The sequence below is a fragment of the Hippopotamus amphibius genome, chromosome 6 (genome assembly GCF_030028045.1).
Source record: "Hippopotamus amphibius kiboko isolate mHipAmp2 chromosome 6, mHipAmp2.hap2, whole genome shotgun sequence".
Taxonomy (NCBI): Eukaryota; Metazoa; Chordata; class Mammalia; order Artiodactyla; family Hippopotamidae; genus Hippopotamus; species Hippopotamus amphibius.
Window position 1 is genome coordinate 162,909,965 of NC_080191.1, and position 20,181 is coordinate 162,930,145.

Consider the following 20,181-nt stretch of genomic DNA (forward strand, 5'->3'; position numbering starts at 1 on the left):
GAGCCCTGGTCCAGGAACATCCCACATGCCTTGGAGCAACTAAACCTATGTGCCACAACTTCTCTTGTGCTATGCAACAAGAGAAGCCACCACAACAAAGAGTAACCCCTGCTCGCCTCAACTAGAGAAAGCCCTCGTGCAGCAATGAAGACCCAACACAGCCAATAAATAAAATAAATAAATAAATAAATAAATAAATAAATAAAATTTAATTGGAGACTCAGCCATCATCCCAATGCAACAACCACTTTTTTCTCTTTAAAGAAAAGCACCTGGAGCATTTAGACATCAGTTCAGTCATCCTCCATTTAACAGCTTGATGTCCTAGAAAGTCTTCTTATCTACATTCTATTCAGGGAAATCAAGGTTCAGTTATATTGCATTGAGGTCAGATTGTGGTTTAATAGATCTATTGTTATCAATAGGTTGACACATTAAGGGTCATGTAGACCATGGGAGAACACTGGAGGCTAATTTTGAGAGCATTGTTGAGAAGGTTCAGTGAGGGTAGGAAGAGCAGAGCTAGGAAACCAATACCAATTGTTTCATATATTTGCATGGTGTTTAGAATCTGCAATGTGCTTTCACATTCATTATTCGTCATCAGCAGAGTTGGGACTAGAACCCAAGTCTCTTGACTCCTTGCCTGAGCATCCGCCCCTGGGCTTAGTTATATGGTTGAGTGCTTCATCTGTGCATGGGATGGGGGAACCTACAAAATGTCACCTGTCCTGCTTGGAATTTGCAAGTGCCACCAGAAACCATCCACATGGCTTATCTTTCTGCTAAGGAAATCTCGAAGGGCTCTGGTTCTTTCCCTGTCTGTCTATTAAACCATATGTTGTGAGCAAAGAGAAAACTTGTCGTAAAAACCTGCTGAAAGGAAGCTAGATCTTATTGCCAGAGCCTTCTCAGTGCCCTGCAGGTATCTGAGCCTCAAGTTACACAGCTGCAGCCACCCGGGTGATCTGGAACTAGAGGGGATCAGGATCTGAAGGTGAGAGTATTAAGGTAGTGTGGTAATCCGTGAGTCAGCGTGACAAAGGAAATACCAGGTGCCTGACTAGGAATTTTGTAAGGTTCAAATGGAAGGTGAAAACACCAAGCACCCTTGGTTTAAAAAAATCATTTTAGGATGTAAACATGAATTGCTGACCTACTGTGCTTGATGGATATTTATTTTTATTCTTTTTGGGGTTTTTTTTTTGGTAGGATTGTGCTAATATTGTATACCCAAAGTGCCTTTGAATTTTCCTGGTGACCATTCAGTGGAGCCCGTCTAATGTTAGTGTTAGTGATTGAAATGAAAGCATATGGTGAAAATTTTTGCTTGAAATTATCCTTGAAAAGTACTTAGGAAGGTGCCATGTTGCAGCCCAACCCAGCCTGTTTTTCCTCCAGTTTTGGAATTAATTGCTGTTTATTGGTTGAGCCCTAGAAGCAGTAGCTGGCTTTTAACTGAGGACCATGCTGAATGAAAAATGGGTATTATTGAATGGCAAAATCACAGAGGTGGGAGAGCTGACAATGAAAGGCAGGCAGAGACTGGGAGACCCAGTGTGGGACAGCAGGTTCACATCTTGTACCTCCTGCTCACAAGAACCCTGGTGGTGAGGACCACCAGCAACATTTCCATGGTTACCTCTCTCCCCTCTCTGCTCTCATGCTGATTTGTGGATGCTACATGCATCACTGACGGACTACAGTGTAATGAGAACCTGACCTCACAGAAGGGGACAAATGGGAGAGAACTGTTTAGGGCAGAAGTGGCTAGACTTGACAACTCATTAAAGAGAAGAGTTGGTGGGGGAGAGAGGTCAGGAATGATTCAGGGTTGTGATTGGGGTGGTTGGAAGCAGGGAGGTATAGTGTAGGGAGGAATTAGGAAGTTGAATTTAGAGCCATGTTGAGTTTGAGGGTTCCCAAATAAAGGTTGGATAGCCTATACAAGATACCAGTTTTAATCCACAACTCAAAACTAAGAAATAAAAATATGAAAATTGTCTACAATTGGGAGCTTCTAATTAAAATTAAATTTATTCTGCAAGGTAGAAGAAACCTAGTCTCATTCAATTCGAGGTCTGTTCCACCCTTTCTCTGGGAATGCACTAACACAGACTCTCTTAAGCTAACTGGTTGAATGAAGGGCTAACAGAAATATAGGTAAAAATCTCATTAAATATTTCAAAATAATATCTCACTATAAACCATCTGCTACGGATTCCCGAGAAGATTCAATTGTCAAAAGAGGGACTGCAACTTTCCAAATATTTGTTGGGTTTTTTTGTCTTAAATAGGAGCTTGGACTTCCCAGGGGACACATTGGTTAAGAATCCGCCTGCCAGTGCAGGGAACATGAGTTCGATTCCTGGTCCAGGAAAATTCCACATGCCTCAGAACAGCTAAGCCCATGCGCCAAAACTACCGAAGCCCGTGTGCTTAGAGCCCGTGCTCTGCAACAAGAGAAGCCACCGCACTAAGAAGCTCATGTACCGCAACAGAGTAGCTCCTGCTTGCCGCAACTAGAGAAACACGGCGCACAGCAACAAAGACCCAACGCAGCCCAAAATATAAATAAATAAATAAATACATTTATTTAAAAAAATAGGAGCTATATTGTTTTTTTCTTATTCCAAACAGATAGGAAAAGTTAAAATAATATAAGCTTATTGTAAGAAAAAAATTTTAAGAACATTTATTGAAATATAATTGACATACAATGAATTGCGTATATTTACAGTGTACAATTTCATATTTCTTTTCCTATTACTAATGTATATATGGCAATCCCAATCTCCCAATCCATCCCATCCCAACTGCCCCCCACTCTCCCCACCTGGTGTCCATATGTTTGTTCTCTACATTGTAAGAAAATTTAGATAAGTAAAAAGAAGAAACCATCTTACCATTTCATGATAATCACTTTGAAAACCTTGGTTCATATCCTTTCAGATTCCTTTTTTATATAACAACCTTTTTTTTCCACTTTAAAACACTGTGTACTCAAGATAAATGAAAATATATGACCACACAGAGAGTTTTACATGATATATTCATAGCAGCATCATTCATGATAGCCCCGAAGTTGAAATAATTCAAATATTCAACAACTGATAATGGATAAACAGAATATGGTATATACATCCAATAGATTATTATTAGGCCATAAAAAAAGAACAAAAACATTAATACATGCTACAACATGGATGAACCTCGAAAGCATGCTGAGTGAAAGAAGCCAGAAGCAAAGCCACACATTTTATGATTCCATTTACATGAAATGTCCAGAATATGCAAATCTACAGAGACAGAAAGTAGATCAGTGGTTGCCTGAGGCTGCAGGCAGAAGTGGGGAAGGACTGTAAAAGGGTGCAAGGTTGCTTTTGGGAATGATGAAATTGTTCTAATATTAGAGTGCAGTGATGGTTATACAATTCCATAAAGTTATGTAAAATCACTTGTATGCTTAAAATGAATGAATTTTATGGTATATAAATTATACTGCAATTAAGCTGTCAAAATATATATCATGGACCTCTTTTCATTCACCTAAAATTGCAGTTGGAAATATAAATCTCATCAAATCCCTATTGTTGGGCAGAGATGCTCTCTCCTGATATCTGCTGTGATTCCCTAAGAGTGGATGAAACTGTGTATCAGAGTCACAAAGGAGGCAAACTACATCCTAAAGCATATCCCCAGATAGGTGGATCATCAAGAACTAGCAGACCCTCTTCAGAAGTCACACACTCTACACAGTTTCCTAAAGGAATTGAGAGGCCACCAAGACCAAGGCTGCAGGCATCAAACCCTTGGACATCATCTTTTTATCTCTTGCTGTTGTGTGAAGACAAAAATGTGTGCTCCATGTTTGTGTTCCTCCAAAAGGCCCTGGGTGTTGTCTTCAGGCTCATCCTTGCCTGCTCCATCACTATCAAAAGAAGCTCCTGGCTGAAGTAGCAGGTCCAGTCCCTCCAGGGGTCTCTCAGCTGGGAGATTTCAGCTGAGCTCTCTCATTCATTCCTTCCCTTGGAGTTGCTATCCTGTTTTATCTTTGTTTTAGCATGCAGAATAGGCCCTGTGTCTATTTTTCTCAACACTATTCCTGGGTCTAGTACAGTCAGCAAGTGCATATTATATACTTGTTAAAATAAAAAGGTGGCATAAACTATCTCCCTTTGTGTTTGCATCTCTGTGAAACTTTTCATCCGTAGTGGACCCAAGCTCCATCCATCAACATTTCTACTGTCACAGACTGGCCCCGTCAGACTGGACTGCTTGACCTCTGAGGTTTCCTCGGCTTCCAGGTGTGGTCACTGCTCTCCATGTTTTGGGCTTACCTGAGGTCAAAAGCCAGCAGACTTGTGCAAGGGGTGAGTTGGAATGGGCCAGAATGAATTCAGATAAACTGATTTTGATAAAATGCAAACAATGATTACAGCCTCTGGCTGAACCCTGAGCTGCAAAGCTCAGTAAAATTGTGCAGAAACTCATGGGCAGATACAAACTATCATTTGTCCACATTGGCTTGATTCCTAAAAACTAGTAAAGTAGCCCGTGACACCATTTTTCCCTCAAGAAAAGACCAAGTCTTTTTCCCCTCTCAAAACAGGGAGAAAATATTCATTTAGGAAGTCCGATAACCTATTCCTTTTTAAATGGAGATCATTTTTTCCCATTGTACAATGAGGTGTGAAAAATAGAGAGTAAACAGACCTTTTGTAATACAGCTTCACTATCTTTAGTGCTGCATTTACTAAAAGCCTACCACTGTTGTTTACCATAACAAGTTTTCATCTCGTTACAAAAGGCTGATGCTTATCTGCTTATGTGACCCGGTCAGAGGCCTTGTTTGCATCACAGACTGGTACAATAGTCTTGAGAAGAGAACTAAGCTCAACTATAGAGCAGTACACATCAAATATTTAAACTGTCACTTGTGCTTAGTTCTTCCTGGAAAAAGATGATCTTTAGTATTTTTTTTTAAATTCATTTGATATAAAGTTGCAAAGCAACCCTTGCTTTAATTCTGTGCCTACTTCTAGAGCAGAACTATATCCTTAAGATAATTTATAAAATTGATATATGCTAAATGTGAAATGATGTAGAAGAGTGCACACAGGGCATATTGTAACAAAAGACAAATATGAATCCTTCCCCTCTCCCTCATCCCTCCAGGTACCTGCCCAGAGTCATGGTCTAAGATAACATGACGGGTCTTCCAGAGAGACGACATTAACCATGTTGCTTTTCTAGCCAAGATGAAGGATTCATTCACTCACTCACTCACTGGATAACATTTGACCATAAGTCCCAGGTGTTGCATGGCTGCTGGGGAGGAGAAACGGAGAAGACACAGAGCCCACTGTGAAGAGTTGTATGTTTGACAGGAGCAGATCAAACACACGTAGGAAAAATTACAATGCAATGGGACAAGCCAGTAAGTACCTTTTTCAGAAGATAGAGAAATTATTTTCATGTCAGTGGAGAGATTTGGAGGGAATGAGCAACAGGGAAGATATTCCTTGAGAAGATGCTGGCAGGACAGGTAAAATCTGCATCTGTGGAGGTGGGCCCACCTGGGAAAGTATTTCTGGAAGAGGAAACTAAATGAGAAAAAGTCCAGAGGCAGGAAGTGCAGGAAGCTCGTGTGTGTGTGTGTGTGTGTGTGTGTGTGTGTGTGTGTGTGTGCGCGCGTGTGTGTGTGTGTGTGTGTGGTGGTGATGGTGGAGGGTTGGAGGTACAGTCTACAGTTGGAAAAAGCTGATCATGGAACCAGGGAGGGGCAGCAGAAGAGTTTGGATTTAATGTGGTTGATATCACAGAACCTTTGCAAGTTTCAGAGTATGACGTGACAAGATGAATTTGGTCAACAGGTTGAAAACAGCATCAAATTGAAGAGAGTGTTGGAGAGCATAAAGTCTGAGAACCTAATTGTGTGGATGAAGAAACTGAGACCAAAGAGGAGGTGACTTGCCATGAGATTACACAGCAGTTTTAGGACAAGGAAAGGACTACAAACCTTCTTCTCCTTCACCTCCCCATGCCCATCCCGCTTCTATTTCCAAATGGCCAGGCCTTGTTGACTCTTCCTCTTCCTTCCTGCTGGTCTGCTTCATCTCTTGAGGAAGTTATCTGATGTTATTTAAATACCCAGGCCCTATACTTTCTGCATCTTCCTCTGCCTTTGACCGGGAACAAGAAGGAGGGAAAAAACAAAACACAACGGAATGCCTACATTGGCAAAGGCAGGCATTTTGTTAGGGACTCAGAGACAATTTCACTCTCAGTCCAGCAGCAGAGAAAGACACGGTAACCAATGACATCATGCAGAGCCACAGGGACTGAGGGTAAAGATAGAGTGATGGGAGCACTCTGTAGGGGCAATGCATCCACTGGAGCTGGTGGGAGGGGCAAAAAGGTGTCTCAGAGGAGGTGATATTTAAGGGGAGTCTGAAGAAGCTAGGTAAGGGTTGTCAGGTGTACGGAGAAGAAAAAGGGATCCAGGGAGAAAGAAGAACCCGTACAAAGGCTGATAAGCAGGGGCAGTTTGAGAAACCACCAGACCTCCAATTGGCAGGAGGGCTAAGGACTGGCAGACACGAACCTGAAGGGCTATGCCAACTGCACCAAGGAGCTTGGCCTGATGGGTCTTAAGCTGGGGAGAGGCCACACTGGGCTGACATTGACCTTCCATCTTCAATGCCACTGTCTTATTAGTTCTCCAGTAGCCTCTTCATATCCTTTCCTCTTGGTCAGCAGTGGCAGATTATGAGTTCTGCACATTGGAATGTTCAATCTGAGACCAGATGGTCACTCAGCAGTGGGTAAGGGAAGAGTCAGGCTGCCTGGACTCAGGGGGGCATCTCAGCCTACTCGGGTACTGGCCCTGTGTTAAGAGCAGGCCACTCAACCTCCCTGGGCTAGAGAAAATAATAATGCCAACCTCAGAAGGGTGTTCTGAGGGTTAAGTGACATGCAGATGAAAAATCCTTAGAATATTGCTGGGCATATACAAGGGCAGAGAAAGGACTGACAAGAGCTACGCAAAGGCTTTGGGGAAAGGTATCGTCATGGATGCAAGAAAATGGTGGGACCACAGCCTAGTGCTGTTCAAAGTCTTTGGTGCCATCCCTGGACCAAAGAGACTGCATCTGTAGGCCTTTAGGCCACCAGTGTTCAATCCTCCAGTCACATGCCCTGCACCCCCCCCCTGAAATTCTGTGTTTCTTTTAGTCTCTGAATTGGTAAACCTGTATTTCTCTAGCATTGAGTCTGCAGATTTACACAGCCTTCCCTTCTTTCCCAAGTCCCTGCACGCAGCAGGTTTTAATAGGGTTGTTGAGAAAAGTGCGAATGTGAAAGAAACCAGATCAGCAAATGAGAATGAGGTTTTTGATTTGGGTTGGCACTGATGACAACACTGCATGAGGTTCACCAAGCATCCAATTTACGACTTTGCCTCTTATACTCCTGGTGAGTGCCTCCTGCGTAGAAATTATCTTTTGTGATTAACTTTATATAATGCTTGTGCTAACTCCAGGCCCACCTGAGTAATTCATAAATATTTCAGGAGGAGAGACACAGGGATCCTCCCTAACACACTCATACAACAGTTCCAACGTAATTAGGAGCATTTCTGGATCTAACACAGCACTCTTACAATGTGTATGATGAAGGAAATGAATGACTCTAATTATACCTCATTAAATCTTATTAATCCCCATTAGAACCCTATTATTCTTTATAACTGGGTTACTGGGGAAGAAAAAAAAAAAGAAATGCTGGTCAAGTCCCATTATATCTGATGGGGAATGGGTGAATCCATTTTTACTTTGTGTGAGTCCAAGAGTTTTTCATGTAAACAGTAGCACCCCTCAGAACGTGGGTTTGCTGAAATGTTGAGGACAGAGTACGTGAATTGTGGTATATCAGAATGATCTTTTTAAAGTCCCAAAATAAAATCTCTTTAAGAGCTCATATTTCCTATTTCAAACTATATTAGTTGCAAAGAGAAAAATATTTCATTATCACACGGAATAGGTACCCTTGACCTTACCTCTACTACTATTTTCATATTTTTGAATGAGAAGATGAGAAATTGAGAGTTAAGAGAGATTAAGTAATTTGGACCCAAGAATGTGTGAATTCAAAGGCTCTGCACAAAGAAGATGTTGGACAAATGGTAAGTGCAAAAATGTGTCTCTGCATTTGTTTCTTTAATTCTTGGTCAAATTCCCAAAGAACCAAGTATTGGAGGTTTCATGCATTAGTAACTCTCAGCATTCATTAATAGAAATTAGGAGGTCAGGGCCTCCTAGTTGGGTGGAAAAAGCATGGGATTAGTCAGGTGACCTGGATGGGGGGAGGGGGGTTCAGGTGCTTGCTCTGTTGCTTATTTTGTGTTAGGCAAGTCATTTTACCTGACCTTTTACTTCAAATGTAAACGATGGACTATAATTTGTCCTAACAAGAAGATCTAATAAACCAGTGAGAAAGTGCTTTTATGATGTGCTGAGGTGAGGGCATCAGTAGGATGGAAATACAAGGAAAGTCTCCAGCCTTGGAGTGCCTTCCAGGCAACGGCTGAGGCACATTTTAACCCCTTGACATAGTACATGGTGGGTCTCCTGGCTGCTCACATTTACAAATATCTGAGGAAAAAAAAGTCCCACTCAAACCTTCCAAGAACACGCTTGCCTTTATTGAAACCAGTTCACCCAGTTCGCAGATTTTTTGAAGCTGTAAGCACAGAGTAAGCTTTCTGGGCTTCCGGGCAGGGCTGTGAAGTAAACTCCAGGGGTTCGTTTATTGGACCACCGGACAGAGGGTGTTGCCTTGAAGCAACTGCTCGGCGTGGCTATTCAGGGCTCAAGTGGCGAGCAGAGCCTTTCAGGACCGAGGCGCAGGGAAGTTCGGACTCTCTTCCCAGGGAGCTCCGGACTCTCTTTCCAGGGAGGTCGGCGTTGCCCGCGGACACCCAGCCCGGCCCACTGCTCCGCGGGAAGGAGAGAGTCAGGGCCCTGCCTGCAGGCGGGAACACAGCGCGGAGGCTCAGCATCCGCGTCCCGCGCCTGGATCCCTGGCGGGCGTGACCTTGGACGAGTCACTGCTCTTGCGAGAGCTTCAGTGCGCCCTTGTGTGAAGTGGCCGGGTTGGAAGTTGGTCTGGGCCGGCTCTGACAGCCACTACGTTCGAACCTTGCCGGGAATCCGGGGCGGGGCTCACGAGCAAGATCTCGCAAGGGGATCCCACGGCAGGATCTCGTCGGCTCACACGCAGCCCCCTGCCCTGGCGCCCTAACGGTGGACGCAGGTTCCCCCATCCTTCCCGCAGCCCCTCGGCCCGGCCGCTTCCTCCTTCTGCGCCTCCTTCCTCTTCCTCCAGGGCGGGCAGAGCCTCCGCAGCTCCCTCCTTCCCCTCCTCCTCCGCAAGCTCCCCGCGTCCCCGCGTCCTCACCGCTTCCTCCCAGGGAGCCCGCCGTGGGGCAGGACCACGGCCGGCGGCGGGCGCCCCCTCCCCCGGCGGCGAGCGCGGCGCGGCGGCCCCGCGGGCCCCCGCCTTCCCATACCTTACATGGACAAATGCGTGCAGGCAAAGTCAGGAATTCAGGCCCCTGACGTCAGCCTCCAGCTCTCAGGGCACCGCACGGGAGACCGAGGGGAGGGGGTGGGGACGGTGGGGAGGAAGGAGGGGGAAAGGCACCAACCAGCAGCCGCTCCAGCCCTGCCGAAGTTTCACTTTTTGTCTGTGGGTTCGCTCCCGGGCCCCGCGCGAGCTTTCCCGGGATAAGTAGCTTTAGCGAGCGGGGCAAAGCCGGGCGCTGCAAGGTAAGGGCTGGCGGCGCGGCCCGGGGCGCGGGGCGCGGGGCGCGGGGCCGGGCCTGGCCGGGGCCGGGGACAATGGGAGGGGGAGTGCCCGGGCACCTCCTCCTTCGCCGCTGCCTCCGCCTCCAGCCGCCGCCGCCGCCGCCGCTGCCCCGGCCGCCTCCTCCCCGAGGTATTGTTGCAAATCCGCCTTCCTTCCCCCCACCCTCCGCCCGCGGGCGCCTCGGGAACCCCCGGCCCTCCCCGGGCGCGAGCGCCTCCGGGGTGGCAGGAGCGGCGGGGCGCGGGGCGCCCGGCGCGCGCTCGGCCCGGGCCGCAGGGCCCGCGGTGCGGAAGTGCCGGCCGCAGCGCGATCACGGGGTTCACGCGTGGGGGAGGGGGACCCCGAGTTTTTCGGGAAGCGCCGACCGGGGGCTGGGCGGGGTTGGAGGCCTTCCCCGCGCGCCCCCTGCCCGGGCTTTTCAGGGCTCCCAGGGGGCGGGGCCACACCCAGCAGCTCCCAGCTTTCGCGGAATCCCAGTTGTCACCGTGGAAGGGGCCTAGGAGCCCTGGCATCAAGTTCCCCCATTTTCCAGTTGGGGCAACTGAGGCCCAGAGAGGGGGAGAGCCTCCCTAAAGTCGCTCCCTAGAGGCCAAGCCATAATGAAAATAAATGGCTCCCGACCCGACCCCTCGTTTCTTCTCTCCAAGCAGCTCTCCAGCACCCACTGTGGGCGCGGTGCCGGATGGTTGGGTCTCAGGCATTCAGGGCCCTGACTCTGCCCTCAGGGAGCGCTCAGTCAACCCAGGAGCCATCCTGACCCAAGATAGAAGGTGCTAAGTGCTGGGGAGAAGAGTTTGGTTTTCCGGTCCCTCAGGAGGGATCAGAGGCTTTTGAAGGTTGGGGGCTTTCCTGAAGCCAGCCAGGGACAAGGAGCAGGCTATTTGCGGGAGGGAACTGCAGATCAGAGAAGACTAAATAAAATGTGGAGAGTGGAGATGGAGCTGTAACTGTTACTGTGCTGGGCCCGGGCTTGGGCGGCGTGGGTACATGAGATGAGATAATCAGTGGAACTGTGCCTGAGTACTTGGACACGGGTGTGTCTTTGGGACTTTGGGGTGCTGGGGGAGCTGAAAGATCTTCCTTCCCTTCCCTTCCCAGTGATCCAGTGCCTGCTTGCCCTCAACACGAAATGCAAAAATTGAGGTTCATGTTTGAGCTTCTTTTCTAGTACCAGATTCACGTAACTCTGTGTCCAGTCCCATCTCTCTTTCCATCTCCTCCTTTTCTAAATTGCTTGCTTCCCAATAAAACTCATTCTCACTAAGGTGTTAGTGACTTAATGGCTTACCTTCCCCAGCAGGAGAGCATTTTGAGAAAGCTTTTAAGTGGGAGGCGAGAAAGCAGCTAACACCCTCCTCTCCTCCACATCCTCACCTCCCTGCTCTCACAGATAGGGAAACATAAATAAAGGCCCAGAGAAGATGGGTGCCCATTCAAAAGCCTACACTGAATAATGGTAGCCAGCTGGAGGCCAGAACCCCCAGTAGGTTTCTCTGTACCCCATGACCAGCCTTTTTTCCTTTCAGGGTCTCTGCCTGCACCAGGGTCAGTCAAAAGGAAGAATGTGTATCTCATCTTGCATTTAATCTTTGCAAGGCAGAACTTCCCCCCACCCCCCAGCCCCCAAACCCAACACTCAGGCCTTTAGAGTAGAATGTGGACTCTAGGTGGGAGATGAGTAGCTGGGGTTAGCTGTCTGAATGGTAGGGGTGGAAGCCTCAGGCCCTTGGGTCAGGCAAACCCCCCCAACCCCACTCCCCCCCAGGGGGTCATACTCCTTGTAAGCAGTGGGTGGGCCTAGGGCTGGTTTTGAAGGAGGAGAAACGGAGCTGATGAGCTGGTTACTATGATTGGGACTGACTGAGCAGGACCCTTCTTGGAGCGACATATTCCAGTGGACAGGTAGTTCCAGGCAGTGGGTGATGGGGAGAGGAAGCTTCATTATGAAGGTCCTTAAAAATGCCAGGCATGGATATGACGACATGACTTGAAGTCATCATTTGAGGGTTTTGGGCAGGCTGGGACATAAGTGAGAGGGGAGGAACTGGCATTGGGACGCTTTCTGCCACCCGTTCCAGAGAGAGGCAACAATCTGGCCTAACAGTATTATAAGTGGCTGTTGCTTATTTACTCCACATATATTATTGAGTGTCTATTATGTGTCATTGGCAAAGGTGAAATTTTTATGGCAAGTTCCTTATTTTATTGAGACAAATTGTATTTCATCAGAACAGGTACACTTTTCCACACTTTAGTATCACTGAATTGGGTTGTCTTATAATCACAGATGTGTCATAGTTGAGCAGCTCTTCATTCTAAGTTGATAATGGCTTATCTTACCCTTGATGGTTTAGAGTTGCTAAAATTTGTTAATCATACCCTTTATGAATGTACAGTGCTTTGCACTTTATAAAAGTTTCCCATCAGATATTCCATTTGAACCTCAAAAATCCCCTGAGAATTGGACCTGGTGACCCTGTCATCTCGATTTTACCTCTTGCCCAAGATCACACAGCTAGTTAGAAATGTGCTCAAAATGACAGCTCAGAACTTTGACTCTTGGTGTTAATGTGTGACTTTACCCTGCTGTGGAACTAGCGTGGGTTAAGTGGGAACGGGAAGAGTCAGATTGAATTTGATTTCAGAACTATGGCTGCAGATGCTGGAATGATGGCGGTTTTTTGGTGTTTGGCCAAGAGCAGAGTATAACTCAGCAGGACTTGGAGGATCCCTTAGCCCAAAGATGTGTTGCATTAACTAGAAAGTGGGCAGGGAGATAGAAGATGCCAGGTAACATAGTAGAACCAGAGGAGGGGGCAGGCTGCTATGTTCACACAGAAAGGAGAGGAGCAGTGGATGAAACACACAGGTTCTGGAGCCTACCTGCTGTGAAGCAGGAACTGGCTAGCCCTGGGAGTACAAAGATGAGGATGTTGACTTAAAAAAATATATATGCACAGCGTGAGAGTGGCAAGTTAAGTTTTCTTTGGGGCAACATGAGGACTGCAGCCCGGGAGACAGCATTTCAGACAACTCTGAGAAACTGGCTCCGAGGGGGCGAGGGGAGCAGCCAGGATGTATAGGAGTTGTGCAACAAAGAGCAAGTAATTGGAAACGTCAAAGGGTTATTGTTAAATAAAGAAAACCAGATATCTCAAGTAATTTAGCCCTGTTCTTCGTATGGGAAGAAGTAAGAGTCTGGGCTCCCTGAAATCATTCTTTTGATATCCTACCTCAGCTCTCTGGGGCCAGTATCCTGTATTTTCACATCCTGAGTTTCCTCAGGGCTCACCAGCTCCCATTGGAGGGCTGCAATCATTGGTGACTGTGACATCCTTTGTTTATTGATATGGCAGGAAATATTCCATTTATAAATGTTCCATTTATCAAGGAGGACATGGTCCCTGCTCTTGGGGAGCACGTGTGTGTGTGTGTGTGTGTGTGTGTGTGTGTGTGTGTGTGTGTGTTGCTGTTTTAGGGGTATGTTTTGGCTGCACTGAGGTGCTTTGACCTCAGGGAAGCTACCAGAGGGAGTGGTGTCTGAAGAGAATCTTTAGGGCTAGATAGGAATTGCCCAAGTGGAAGAAGAACAGGTAAGAGATGAACCTGTTAGGTATATGCAGACAAATGTAGAGAAGGATTATGGTGGTTGAGGCCGGCCTTTGCATGGCCAGCATGAACAGGGTGATGGGAAATGAAGGAAAGGGAGGGCTTTCATTTTTTGCTGAGTAGATTTAAATTTATCTTGTGGGCTATAAAGGCCATTAAAGTGTTCTCTAGAGATTCGCACGAAAACAAGGCTGGGCAGGGACTCTGGAAGCATCTGTGGGATTAGGTATTGGGGTGGTAACCACAGGAAGAAGAGTAACACATTTAGTACGTGGTTGAGTGGAGTTGAGACTTTGACCCTGGGCAGTAATTAAGAGTCCTAGCTCAGTGTGTGCGTTGGTGGGTGTGGACTTTTCCTGGAATATGGCATTGGAAGGCTGCACCTAGCTGGAAGAAACCGAGGCGAGGAAAGGGGACGTAAAGTTGTGATGCTTGCAGGAGGCTCCTGTCTGGGTCGGCTGGAAGGTATGTGTGAAGCAGAGGTGGGGAAGGGAAGAAGGAATGGAATCGTGATGTGGGAGTCTGCTGTAGATGGCTTGGATGCCTGGAGGAAGTGGTGGTGCCTTCTTAATGCAAGTCATAGAAATGGGAAAGGATACTGATGCATTGATGAGGACTTCACCTCTCCTGATTTTTTACAAATAGAGTGGGTGGCTGGCCAGGACGTTAATGGGATTCATGTCTGGAAGCAGGTAAACCACAAAACTGAGGCTAGGAAATGTTTATCTTTCAATCCTGTGTTCTTTTTTTTTTTATAATTAATTAATTAATTAATTTTATTGGCTGTGTTGGGTCTTTTTTGTTGTGCACGGGCTTTCTTTTGTTGCGGTGAGTGGGGGCTACTCTTCGTTCTCGTGCGCGGGCTCCTCATTGCCGTGGCTTCTCTTGTTGCGGAGCACGGTCTCTAGGCACGTGGGCTTCAGTAGTTGCAGCACATGGGCTCAATAGTTGTGGCTCATGGGCACTAAAGCGCAGGCTCAATAGTTGTGGCACACAGGCTTAGTTGCTCTGCAGCATGTGGGATCTTCCTGGAGCAAGGATCGAACCCGTGTCCCCTGCATTGGCAGGCGGATTCTCAACCACTGTGCCACCTAGGAATCCCCCTTCTTTCTTAATAGTAATAATAATATAACTAAAAAAACTTTGAGTACTTACCATGTACTTATATAATTCTCATACTGATTCATTAAAATAGGTTTTATGGTTATCAGTCTCATTTTGCAGATGAGAAGATGGGTTTGGTTAACTAAGGTTACACAACTACTAAGTGAAATGGTCGAGTTTCGATCATTTGCCTGATTGTCACCACTCTCTCCGTGCCCACAGAAGGAAAAGTGCAAATTATCAATGACAATTAATCAGTCAAACTAAAAAAGAATTGGAAAATTTTATTTGATCCAAATTTGAGGATTATAACCTGGGAAGAGCATCTCGGAAAGTTCTGAGAACTGCTCCACCTGTTTAGAAGTCAAGGCACAGTTATATAAGTTCTTTGAGACAGGGGGCTGCACATGACATGATGTATTATCGACAGTTTACTTAATCCAGATCTAAGCGTCATCCTGGTGGGTCATGTGAGCCCTTACCAGATCAAGAAGGAATGTTATCTTTTAAGGAGTTGTCTCGTTGCTGCTCAAGCATGTTGCTCTTGATGGTGGAGCAGGTATTCCTGCCGGTGGGGGAGGTCTGGTCGATGCAAAGTGCAGGTTCACGATGCGCAGTGGGGCAGAGAGGAGGCCAAAGGGCAGGCAAGAACTTTTATGTTTAAATTTTTCTTGCCTTGCCATACAATATGAATTTTATTTCACAAAATCATCGTCTTTCAGGGTTCTTCCTCAGAATTTAACTCAGTACCCATTCACGGGGCCCCAGAGGGGTCATAATTGTAGGTTTCCCTGGGCAGGCAGGCTTTTCTCTGTGATACCAGTACTGCTCCAGCCCCCTCTGTATTGAGATGCTGCCATTCCCTCTGCCCTTTGGGTGTCTTCTCTCTGCAAAGCTAACTGGAGAGGACAGAGCTTCTCTAGCAAACATCTGCTTCCTCCCCCCAACCTTGCCATCTCCCCAGTCTCTTGTGGTAATAAGGATTTGAGGTACCCCATAGAGAGGCAGTTGGGGAGTTAGGATAACAAAGTAGGGAAGTGATGGAGGGTCTTGATCTTAGTCATTGCCCTTGATCTGTGGCTCCCGGGACAATGTTCTCTGGAGTTGAGCCAAATAGCTCCTGCTGGATCCCGCCCTTCCCTAGGTCATGCAGACCTCTTCCTCCAGGAAGGCTTTCTGGCTCAGGACTCTGAGGGATCAACTCAGGTCCTTCCTGTGACCTACCCACCTCAGGTGGGTCATTTGCATTTTGATGACTTACAGATGAGGTATTTTCAGGGGAGAGGAGACAGATCCTAAGAATGGCACCCAGCAAAGAAAATAAGACCCTGGCTTTCTCTTCTTTGAATACCTCTCCTCTCTGGTACCATGCAGATGTTTAGTAACTGCTTGTTTACTCGAATGAGTAACATTTACTGATGCAGTGTAAGCACAGATCACCACATAACCACATATATTTGCTTGACTTTGTTTTCCCCTCCACTTTAAAATAAGCTGCACGAGGACTCCCCTGGTGGTGCAGTGGTTAAGAATCCGCCTGCCAATGCAGGGGACACTGGTTCGAGCCCTGCTCCGGGAAGATCCCACATGCCTCGGAGCAAATAAGCCCGTGCACCACAACTACGGAGCCTGTATGCCACAACTACTGAAGCCTGCGCACCTAGAGCCTGTGTTCTGCAACAAGAGAAGCCACTGCAATGAGAAGCCCGAGCACTGCAACAAAGAGTAGCCCCCGCTCACCGCAATTAGAGAAAGCCCCCGGCGCAGCAATAAAGACCCAACGCAGCCAAAAGTAAATAAATAAGTGTATTAAAAAACATAAAATAAAATAAGCTGCACGAGTTTCTCGCACGGATGCTTACTTTGTTAGTGGCCATGTTCCCATGCCCAGAGGAGTGCCTGGCACAGGGTGGGTGCTCTGGAACTATTTGTTAGGCAAAGAAAGGGATTGCTTTGTTTACTGCAACCACAAGATAGCAGTGATGGGGAGAGAAACTGTTTCTACTGATGGAGACGTTTGGGCCTCTTGGGTCTGGGACTGGATTGAGCATCACCAATGCTGTGTAGGTGGGCAGTCCCGCCTTCAGGGTCAATATTAGGGGGCGGGAGTGTAGACCTGAGCGTCTAACTAGCCATCCCAAGAGCATGTGCCGTTGAAACTGCTCTTCCCCTTCTCCCTCGCTGCCAGGTGGTCGTGTTGTCTTTGAACATTCCTCTGTTTTCTTGTCCATGCCTTTGCTTATGCTGTTTTCTCTACCTGGAGTTCCAGGCCTCTCTGCCTGCTGTAAACCTATGAGTTTTTAAATTCAAGGCGAAAACCCACCTTGTGCCATGAAGCTGTTCCCAGACTCCTTGCCCCTTACACCCTACATATATGCGTGATCACATGCATCTCAGTCTCTTGTGTTCAGTGCAGCACATCTTTCGGGTTCTGAGTGATTACCCCATGCCAGACAGAAATGCTGGAAACTGATCTTACAAAGATAGCTAAGGCTCTGTCTTCAAGGATCGTCACTCGAGCATAGGAGACAGACTGAAATAGAACATGGGAAGGCCCTACTAGAGTGATGAACAAAGAAATAATGGTAGCATTAAGAAACAGCTGACTGACTACCTGGAAGAACAGGCAAAAATGTTCATGTAGATGAAGACATTGGGTTGGGTTTTGAAGGGTGAGTAGGAGTTCTTATGGTGGACAGAGGCAGAAGAGCTTTCTGGGCAGAGAGACCTTGATATATAGCACAGGTCTGAGGCCTAAGAGTGTTTGGGGGGTGTGTTTGGAGATCAGCGAGAAAGCTGGGGCTGGCCAGGGAGGATTAGAGGGTAAAAGGCTGGCAGCATGAGCTAAGGAAGGTGGCACTGGTAGTGGTGGTGGGTCCGGAGCAGGAAGGCTTTTGTTACTTTTTGAGCAAAGGAGGGTGTTGTTGGGTCTGTGTTTCAGAGAACTCTGGTGGCAGAGTGACAGCAGGTCAGGGCCAGAGGCAGGGATACGGCATAGGAGGCTGCTGAAATGCACCAGGTCAGGAAATACCGGGCCTGCAACCGGTCAGCAGTAGAGAGGGAAAGAGTTGTTTACTGTTAGAATCTCATCAGGCAGCTTAGTTCCTATTCTTGTCCTCCTTGCCAGCTTATCAGCCTTGACTGGAAAAGCTATTTTATGAGCACCAAAAAAGCTTGTAGGCAGTAGAAGCAGCAGGCTGGCAGCCAGTTCATGCCTTAATAGTGTGGAATGGGCCCTTGGTGGCCAGAGCGACCTTTTGCTGGTGAGGAAACCGAGGCCCCAGGGAAAGGACAGAAGTGCTCAGTCACACCCCTTGTCAGCTGAGCTGGAGCTGGGCGTGGCCCTTACTCCCTTTCCTGCCCTCTTTCAAGGGTGCTTTTGATTCTCATTCTGCTGAGCCTGGCTGGACACATTCCTTCCCCCCCCTCCCCCACCCCCCAGCCCCAGCCCCAGGGGCTTTGCTTGGGAGAATTTGGGAGGGACTACAACTTTTGGAGATCATTGTTACTGGGCTTGAACCTTGTTCTTTGCACTTTGAAAACAAAGTGATTAAGAAGGTTCAGTTTCAGTCTTCCTGTGGTTTGGGGATTGATTTCTTTTTCTGCCATTTATGCCTGTCGCTTGTTTGCAAGAACCAAGCTTCTGACTCCATGATAACTTTAAGGTTCCTTGCCTGTGACAGCCGCCACCCTCATTCCCCTTTTATTGTTACTTATTTTTGTTTGCCGATAGGTTTTCAGGCTGCAGTATTAGATCCCTTACACGGTAGATCCTCCTGTTTTTTCTTTCTGTCTGAAACCTGCCCATCACCACCCATCTCATAGAACCCATTAGCATTTCACAGCCTTTTGTAGCACTTTTTATGTGACGAATGCATTTTACGGTCATTTTTATTGCTTAGCTCCCAATTGCCATCCAAGAGATGGGTTGGCAGGAGCAATCTTGTAAACGTTCAGGGGTGAAGAAACTTCCCTTGGGGTGCTTAAGTGGTAGAGTGAGAATCAGACTCCCAGCTCTAAAGCTGTCCTGCTCCTTCCTTCACTTCTGCTGGTGAGCAGGAGGTAATGGATGTGAAAGTCCTTAGCAAGCCCTATACACAGGCGAGAAACTGCTATTATTTCATGGTGTGCTAATTAGTAGCATTAGCTGCCTGTGTCTGTGACTTTGGAAGGCACCTGAGAATCTGGTTGACTTTGGAAGGCACCTGAGAATCTGGTTGGAGACCCCAGGGCCCTGAGGGTCTGGGCATTATATGCTATCATTTCAGCAGTACCATCACCAACTCGGTTTTTGGTGTAAGAAAACAAAGACCTGTGTTTGAGCCACGCACTAGCCCTGTGATCTTAAGCAAGTTCCAGAACATTCCTGAGCCTAAGTTACCTTTGATTATAGATCATGGGATCTATCCCAATGCGTCTGTGAGAACTAGACATTTCCCTGACAGTGCTGTATAAACAGTTGTATAGTGGTCGCAACGTGGCAGTGGGTACACGTAGCTAATTCTCGGCAAGGTGCCTAGACCACAGGAATGGCACCTTGTCCTCCTAGAAGAGACTGGGATTTAGACCCAGGCAGCTCCCCGTTCAAGTCTTAGCTGTGCTACTTAATGGAAGGTGCTCCCTGGGGTGGTCCCCGGCGACTTGGTGTACCGACTGACTCATTTTTAGACTTCTTATTCATGAGGGCATCACTGTTGACAAGAGTCACTTTGCGAAGTGGAGTGAGTGCCACAGACGTTCACAGGCATTTCCAGGCTGTGCAGAGAGATGGTTTGTCACCAGTGAACGGCTGCCCAGTGTTTCTTCTTCACTGTGACCATCCCACTCTCTCTTGGTTTTTTAATTTTTAAAATTTATGACTGTTATTTTTATTTGAGAAAAACCGGCTGACATCTTTAGAGCTTTGGGGAAGGGGATCACTCAGACGCTGTTGGTGGGGCAGGTCCGCTGCCTCTTCACCATCAGAGGCTTCTGTCTGCGCAGGATGGCGCTGGCTCTGCAGGCGGCGGCCAGGCGCAAACCTGGGCGATGCTTGTCCTTTAGGAGCCCGTGCCGGATGCTGCTGAGGGTGGCCGGGGTGTTGCTGATGGTGGTCCGCACATGGGTGGCCGGCTTTCGTGGGCCGGATCTCTGCTTCATCACCACCATGATGACCACTTTGCTCTCTGCCGCCGGCTTCACACCCACAGGCTTGCGGTGAATGAGCCCGCTATAGCGGAAGGAGTTGCGGGCCTTCATAGCACTGTGTTTGGTGCTGTAGGTCTGCTTGTTCCTCTTGATGAAGAAGCTGGAGCAGTGCGCGGACGTGGCGGCAGCTCCTCTGGTTGCGGAGGCTGGAGAAGGGAAGAGGCAGGCGGGGCCGGGGCCTCTGGGGTTTGGTTTGCGTTCTGTTTGTGCTTTGCTTCTTCTGCAGCCTTTGCTTCTTCTTTTCCCGCCTCCCATAGACGACCGCTGTAGTTCACATGGAAACCTGGTGATGAGGGGTGATTCCAGGCCTTCCTCAGAAACGTCTGTGCGAAGCTTTCATGGGTAAGCAAGAGGGTCAGGACAGGGCAGGGTTATTTCACGGACCTTCAAGAGGTGTGCTTTGGCATCGTT

The 20,181-nt window shown here is 47.5% G+C and overlaps 2 protein-coding genes across 6 annotated transcripts in view; one reads left to right on the plus strand and one right to left on the minus strand.

Moving 5' to 3' along the window:
• Positions 1-9,693: 9,693 nt before the first annotated feature.
• LPP (LIM domain containing preferred translocation partner in lipoma) overlaps positions 9,694-20,181 on the plus strand; it is a 687,064-nt gene continuing 676,576 nt past the window's right edge. For 2 of the 5 annotated variants that reach the window (XM_057738612.1, XM_057738613.1), the window contains exon 1: positions 9,825-9,999. In XM_057738612.1, coding sequence (XP_057594595.1) covers positions 9,903-9,999 — 97 coding nt within the window. In that variant the 5' untranslated portion in view covers positions 9,825-9,902. Of the gene's footprint in view, positions 10,000-20,181 lie in introns of all 5 variants that reach the window. The other 3 variants (XM_057738614.1, XM_057738617.1, XM_057738618.1) reach the window with 3 other exon arrangements.
• LOC130855521 (60S ribosomal protein L28-like) lies at positions 19,504-20,025 on the minus strand. Its single transcript, XM_057739251.1, has one exon. It carries the CDS (start codon positions 20,023-20,025, stop codon positions 19,504-19,506), a length of 522 nt encoding a protein of 173 aa, XP_057595234.1.

What these genes read in the sequence shown, in the direction of transcription:
- LOC130855521 (XM_057739251.1), bottom strand. Translation starts at nt 20,025, where the DNA reads ATGGGAGGCGGGAAAAGAAGAAGCAAAGGCTGCAGAAGAAGCAAAGCA.